Source organism: Mus caroli, chromosome 12, assembly GCF_900094665.2.
Source record: "Mus caroli chromosome 12, CAROLI_EIJ_v1.1, whole genome shotgun sequence".
In the NCBI taxonomy this organism is placed as follows: domain Eukaryota; kingdom Metazoa; phylum Chordata; class Mammalia; order Rodentia; family Muridae; genus Mus; species Mus caroli.
The window spans coordinates 111,327,961-111,335,496 of record NC_034581.1 but is presented as its reverse complement, the minus strand read 5'-3'; the positions used below and the strand labels follow the sequence as shown (position 1 = coordinate 111,335,496).

Sequence of the window (7,536 nt, the reverse complement as noted above, 5' to 3'; positions counted from 1 at the left end):
AAAAAAAAAAAAAAAAAGAGAGAGAGAGATGTGACAGCTAACAGCAGAGTCTGACACTGGGCTGGATCCTGGATCAGGAAAAGCATGACTATAAAGGACATTATTGTGCCAACTGTTCAAACATAAATGTACTGTATTTAGTGCTCAAAGTTTCATGTCTTGAGGATCTTCATGTAATTTTATACAATGGAATTTCAATCACTGGAAAAGAAAAATGAAATTTGAAGGAAAATTAATAGCTCTACAGAGTACTGGATTAACTAAGGTCACCCAGATTCATCGAAAAATTGCCTGTACTTTCTCATATGCAGAGCCCAAGTTTTAATACTTCCATGTACTATGTCCATGTGAAAGTGGGTGTGAAAGTGGATATAGGCTATTAAACTTCATAAAAGACCATGAGGGGCAAAAGTGGTGCTGGGTAAGGAAAAACATGGGAAAAGTACACACATGACATACAAGCAGAAAGGAAGCTACTGTATAGAAGCATATGGGAGGGGGCAGGAGATAGGAAAGAGTGTGGAGAAAAATTAAAACAACAAACTAACGTGAAAAATACCATAATGAAACCTAATTACATGTTTAAGTTTCAAGAATGTACAGGGCTGTGGAAATAGCTCAAATGGTTAAGTCAACATGGAAGATCCACCTTTGGATCCCCAGATCCATTTAAAAACCTGAGCATGGCAACCTGACTCTGTAATTGCTGCTTTTTGAGGTAGGTAACAAGAGATAAGAGGATCTTTGTCTAGAAGCTCTTGGGCCACCTACAAGAGCTTCTGTGACAAAATTCCAGACTGAGATATCCTGTCTCAGACAAAAGATGGAAGGCATCCGAAGACCTAGACCTGAGGCCATTGTCTGACCTCCACATGTGCACCCCTTGTTAAATAAACATACACACAAGTTCAAGCACACATAAGAAGAATTCACAGTGTACTTAGTGGTTACCAATTACTGTATTCTTTACCCTAGAATCATTCTCTGTTTTGGAATCATTTACGACAGTTAGTTATAGGCATGTGACTCCCTCAGGGTGTATTTTTCTAAAACAAAGGTACTTTCTTTAACAACAAAAAATCATTAGCTCCACCAGTCTATTGACCACAGCTCCCCCACCTCCCAAGCCCACTGCACTGCACTCTTAAGCACTAATGTTCCACATGCCTCTCAGGCTAGTTTGTCTTTTTCTTCTCTTTTCTGCTTTTCTGTTCTTTCCCCCATAAGAATGGCAGGGGCTGTGTAAGCTGGTCATCTACTTCCAACTATAAACTCCCAATCTTTCTCCAGGGAAAGCATCTTACTTACCATATGTAATGATTTGCATATGCTTGGCCCAGGGAGTGGCACTATTAGAAGGTATGGCCCTGTTGGCGTAGGTGTGTCACTGTTGGTGTGGGCTATAAGACTCTCACCCCAGCTGCCTAGATGCTGTCATGCTCCCACCTTGATGAAACTGAACTGAATCTCTGAACCTGTAAGCCAACCCCAATTAAATGTTGTCCTTGTGAGAGTCTCCTTCGTCATGGTGTCTTTTCACAGCACCAGAGCACTTGTTTTTAATAACTTAATGTGTGCTACTGTATTCTATTAGGGTCCTATCTTTAATGTGTCTTAGGCAAAATGTTTTAGTATTGTATCTCTAGCCCTATTTTCTCCAATAACCTCTGTGGATTATTTACTTGAGACAGTCTTTCTTTTTAGCCCAGACTGACCACAAACCCAACAGGCCTCAATTCATGATTCTTCTGCCTCAGAATTCTGAGTGCTGTAATTGCTGGTATAGACCATCATGCCCACCATTCTGGTTATCACCAATGCTGCAAGGTGGTGGTTGTTAACAATGCACATGTCAAAACTCAGTGATTCACCAAGTTGGAGAAACTCATCCAACAGGCCTCAAACTGATGTGCATCTTTTCCTTAGCTCCTATCAGGTTAAAGTACTGAAACTGCCATTATAGAAAATGGCACTCCATAACATTCAACTTGATGAAACTTAACAATGTACAGTTCTAATACAGACACATAAATTTATATTGTCAAGCTTCATGATGTCTGGTTACATTAAGTTATTAAGTATAAACAAAGCTCACTAATGCTAGACTAAAAAAGACTAATAAATATTTCACCAAGATATCTGCTAGCTGCCACGCAATACCACAGAGACTCAACACTAATAGACTGCTATTATGAAGGGACTTTAAAAAGATGCATTCTCAGTAGGTCACTAATGTGCCCTTGAATTACTACATTTCTTTCTATTTGTGTGTGTGTACAGCTGTGCATGTGTATGAAGACCATAGTTGATGTTAGATGTCAGGATCTCTTATTGATCCTAGAGTTTACTGACTAGAAAGACTACTGTCTATCAAGCTTTAGAAATCTACCTGTCTCTACCTCCCAGTGCTGAGATTATAGGCATGCCAATGGGACCTGGCCTTTACAAAGATGATTCTCAGGCTTGGATGGCAAGCACTTCATAAACTGACTCATCTCCCCAGCTCTCTGCTTGCCTTTTAATATTATTAACTTACTTTACTACCAGCTCAGATCATTTTAGTTTTAGTTCAACTGTGGCGTGTGACTCGAAACAACAGCCTTTGGGCATTAAATACAGATGAATTACATTTCTAACACAAACCAAGAAGACACACTTCCACTAAAGTAGACAGTTACACAGTTATAAATTATATTTTGCTCCTATAAACACTATTATGGTATGACCTGAGACAAGACCATTTATGAGATCATTTGTCTTATTTAGAAAAGTAGTTTTGTAAATGTTACCAGCAATAAATTCATGATTAGACCCTTCCCTAATCTTGTACCTTTTGATTTTCAATGAATAACCTTAATCAAAATAGGTTGGGCATGTTGGCTCAGGCCTCCTGCACAAAGGACCAACTATCACAGCACTAGTGCAGAGCTCCACTCTACTCCACTCTAGTTCCTGTATCATGCACTCTCTCACACAGTCCCAGAACAGAAGCCCCCACCTACAGCTAACAGTACCTTTCTATCTCTTGTCTAGACTGCTCTGACCTTCAAACACACTGTCAATCTGTCTCGTGGCCACCACCCTGAACATGCGTATTAACAGTCATCTTTTCCCCACACCTAGGCTGTTCTCTCACCACTATATCCAACCAAACACACTGCTATCTATCCCTGCAGTTGAAGGCTTCCAACTTCCACCTAAAGCCAGTTTCAGTGATAAGCACAACACTCTCCCTACCTGGCCTGGTCCCTCAACCTGTTCTGTACAGGCAGGCAGACAAGCATTCAGAGGCCAATCTTTTCGCTGTCTTCTGTTCTAACTTCCCCTCCACTCTGGCTCCTCTGTCTATACACTGGCCACTGTCTGCCCACTGGACAAACTCTGAACTTTCTAAAAGTTCTGCAGTGGTATGCATGAGAAATGCTCTCTACAGTCTCCGGTATTTGAACAGTTGGTTCCCAGTTGGTGGCACTGTTTGGGGAGGTTTATAGTGCTAACGTCTTGAAGTTTGTTATGCATATGCTTGCAGTTGAGAATATGAGCTCTCAGCCTCCTGCTCCCGCTGACATGCCTCCCCATCATGATGGGCTCAGTCCTCTGGAACCATAAGCCAAAAATAAGGTCTTTTTGTTAAGTTGCTTTTGATCACGGTGTTTTGTCCCAGCAACAGAAAAGTTACTCAGCTTCCCATCATCCCTGCTTTGTCCATTGCATCCATCACTGCACTCTCGACCTGCCAAAACTCTTCAGGGTAAAACACAGCCAGCCTTCTCCTAGCCTTAGGGAGTTCCTTCTGATCCATGGGCTCGTTGGATAACTTCTGTTTATCTTCTACTTTTTAACTCAGCCCCATTTCATTCTAAAGAATTTACCTAGCTTTTTAAAAATAAACATTCACTGAGAGAACTGCATTTTACTCGGTGACACGATTTTAGAATATCCAGGGTCAAACTACAATAAGAGTAAAACACATAACTTACATCAAGTTGAAGAAACTGCAGAAATTCTTCAACCAACTCCTTAGATACTGCTTGGATGAACGCCTCACGTTTTTCCATGACGGATGTGACTGTTCTAAGGGAGCCTTACAACCCTAGTAAGATACAATCAGACCAAAACGTAAATGTGCAAAATGTCCCGTAAGTTTTAATTTAATACAAACATTCAAGAAATTTTATACCACTACAGAAGACAGTTTATAACACTGATACAAAATGGCAATAAACTGAAAAAAAATCTGATGATGTTATAAACAAAACATCTATGTTATCACCAATTATCAATGTAACTACAATGAAAGAAACAAGAAATTAAAACTGCCTCAGGAATCTTACTTTCTCTTACTTTTAGCCTTTTAGAAGCTGGCTTGGGAAGAAAGACCTGACTTACGCAATAGAGTCAGGCTCATCTCCACATCTGAATTCTGCAGACTCCACTTCTAATGTCCCATTCCTCCAAGAAGATCCCACCCAACAATTCTCTCTTGTTTTTCAAGAGAGAGACTTGGAAGTAAAACCACAAAAACAGCCCTGAGGTCACCTGGGAGCTTGTTAGGCAGTGCATCTGTGCCCCACTCCAGCACCCCCCCTCCTCTGCACACCTATAGGATAATGAGAGCTCGGGGGACCTTGCTCATTCTTCTTCCTACATGTGATTTCCCAGGTAAAATGCCATCCTATTTTACCTTTACACCTGGTGCTACAATGACATATTCAAAGCAAAAACCTAACAATACAGTTACAACAAATGATATTTGCAACAGGTCTTCTCATCTTAAGAATAAATTTGAAAATCTCTCATACCTTTAGAAATACAGCAATATGGAGAATTATTGGCATTAATTATGGTGAGTGTGAATCACAATATACATTCCTATCCTAAATTGAATAAAAGTAGAAAATAGCCTCAATTTGACAACTCCTCACATTAGTAAAATTTAAATATAGCCACTTCATTCCCCAATTCAAATGGCTGAATTGTGAACCATAACTTTTTTGTGATGAATAAAATGGAGAGGGAAAGGTGGGTTGCCAGTATCACCACTTTACTAATTATGGTCACTTTGTTTACTTAAGTACATGTCTTTGGCAACTTAGTATGCCATATAATGTCTACATATGCTAGACTTACAAACCGTGACTCAGTATCTTAGATTTTTCTCTTTCCTTAGTTCATAACTAAGTTGCTCCCTAGATCAGTCCTAGGTATAGGTTCGGGTTCCTCCCTATGTCAGTGCAAGAATAAATCCAGCGTCTTCACCACCACGTCAGGCCCCAGTTAAGTGTCAACACTGCTGTCCCCCCTAGTCGGCTCCCCAGCCCCGTGCCAGGATCTTCCATGTCATTCTCTGGTCAGGGCTGGGGTTCTCGCTAATCAACCCGGTGCAGGTCTTTGGTACTACCTACTCACCCAGGCTCCTTCTCAGGGGTCTTCTCTAGTCAGACTCAGGTCTGCGTCCCCGGTCCTCCGTAGTCTGCATCAGGTCCTTGCCTGAGAGCCTCCCTACTGTGCGCAGGTCATTTTCCGGAGTCCTCGCCAGTCAGATTCGGGCCCTCTCCCGGGGTCGTCCTAGTCTGAGGTCCTACCTAGTGAACCCGGGTTCCAGGCTGAGATCCTCCCTGGCGAGACCCGCCTCTCGGTCTGGGATCTTTCCCAGTCAGCCGGGGGGGATCCCGCTCCACAAGCGCTCGAAACCGATGGCGGCCGCGGACGTGAGATCCGCGACGGTGTCCGCCGCCCAGCCGCGGTCGCCGGCCGCCCGGTCCTACTCACCTCCCACCCAACTCACCGCGCGGCGCTCACCTCACCACAGACCCATAGTTTCCCGCGCTCGGACCAGATTCAAACACGCCCGCGTATACCCCGGACGCGCCCGCCCTCCACCCCGTCACCAGTCGCCGCTCTCACGAGATCTGACGCCGTTCGGGCCACGCCCATATCCCCCACAGCTCTGCAGGCAGGCTCCACCCCCAAGGCTCAAGCACCGCCTCCTGGGCGTGACTCAGAGCCTCTGGCGGGAGTCTCTCTAGCGCGCCCACTGGATGCGCAGGCGCAGAGCTGCTGGCCGTGTTTCCGGCCCTCCGCCCACACACACCCACCTTCCTTGGGAGCAATGCTGTTGCTTCTGTGTTTCTTGCCAGCTGCTCGGTGAGACATCACGCATCAGACGGAGGAGGGAGAGCAAGAAGAGACAAGGGATAGAGGGAAGAAGGAGATGGTAGTAGGAGAGAGAGAAGGGGACGCTGAGGAGAAAACGGGGAGGCAGGAGGAGGAGAGGGGAGGGAAGCTAAAGAGGCTGAGCGGAAAGGGGAGGACCAGTGGAGAGGAGAAAGGAAGGCTGGAGCGTGGTGGTAGAGGTAGCCAGAGGAGGTAGAGAACGAAGGAGTGTGAAGTCAAGACCCCCCTAGGAAGAGGCTGGGCCTTCATCACAGAAGGCACCAAGGGTGTCTTGAGCTTAGACTTCCTAACTTAAGAAATGAGAAAAAAAATAATTGTGTGTTGTTTATAAGTCACCCATCTCTGGAGCTTTCTTATAGCATAAAACTGATGAAGACTGGGGTCGAGGGTGGGAGGGGAGCCATGAGGAAGATGGCAGCCCCAACCTGTCCTTTCCCGGATTCAACAGCAGATGATGCTTAGCCCCATTGCCGGGACTGGGCAGCCCTCCATAGCTAGGTAACAGACTGGTCCTATGCCCAAGTTCACTCATGGCCTTTCTTGTTTGTGGTTTCCTGCACGTGGAAACCAAAGCCAGCCCTCCAACCCACATCTCTCTCCCCAGCTTCTGGCCTCCTGCCTCTCTGCGATCCACTCACTCCCTCTCCCTCAGCCAATCCCCATTCCCTGCCAGCTTTCCTCCAAATGAAGTCACTGTTACCACTTCTTGGAAAGTCCCTTCAGAAATGGTTACTGAACTTCATGCTCCAAATGTCTAGAATGAGTTCTGTTGCCTGGATTGAATTTAAAAGATTTAGATGTTACCCCAGGAGAAGCCAGCCTTCCTGACATAGGACAGATGTCTGTTTACTACGAAAGAAAAGCCAGCCATGAACTTATATTTAACCTGATATAGCGAAAGTATAGTCTCAACAGTATAAAATGATGGTGGGGAGAGGGTACAGGTCAGTTAGGAAGTTTGAGGTAGTTAGCAGAGCCACAGAGTCAGATCCATTCACCCACAGCAAGCTACCATTTGTACCACTTAACTGCTTCTTCATACAGGAGCTCCTTAATGTCTGACCAGCTCCCTTTCCACAGTCCCTCGGTTCCCCACAGCCCCTCGAATTTGGACACCCCCACCTCACCACTCTCACAGTTTCATCTACAAAGTGTGAGCAACCAGCCTCAAGCTGGACCCCCACGTGGCCTTGCCATGCACTGTACTGAGCCTCCTGCCATCCTCCTTGTGATTTGACTCATGTCCAAAAGAAATCGGCTTCCCCTGCCTTGCTCCCCACCTTCACTCACTTTCCCATTCCTGACTGGTATGCTTCCTGTTAAGAAACGGATCATGAGTTTAACAGTGAGTTCTGAAAA

The 7,536-nt window shown here is 44.9% G+C and overlaps 1 protein-coding gene across 3 annotated transcripts in view; it reads right to left on the bottom strand.

The window, feature by feature from the left end:
- Ncapg2 (non-SMC condensin II complex subunit G2) overlaps positions 1 to 5,866 on the bottom strand; it is a 55,144-nt gene extending 49,278 nt beyond the window's left edge. For 2 of the 3 annotated variants that reach the window (XM_029484939.1, XM_029484938.1), the window contains exons 1-2: positions 5,410 to 5,860; positions 3,981 to 4,093 (exon numbers count right to left, since the gene is read on the bottom strand). In XM_029484939.1, the coding sequence (XP_029340799.1) occupies positions 3,981 to 4,058 (78 nt within the window). In that variant the 5' untranslated portion in view covers positions 4,059 to 4,093; positions 5,410 to 5,860. Of the gene's footprint in view, positions 1 to 3,980; positions 4,094 to 5,409 lie in introns of all 3 variants that reach the window. The other variant, XM_021179648.1, reaches the window with a different exon arrangement.
- Positions 5,867 to 7,536: the final 1,670 nt, after the last annotated feature.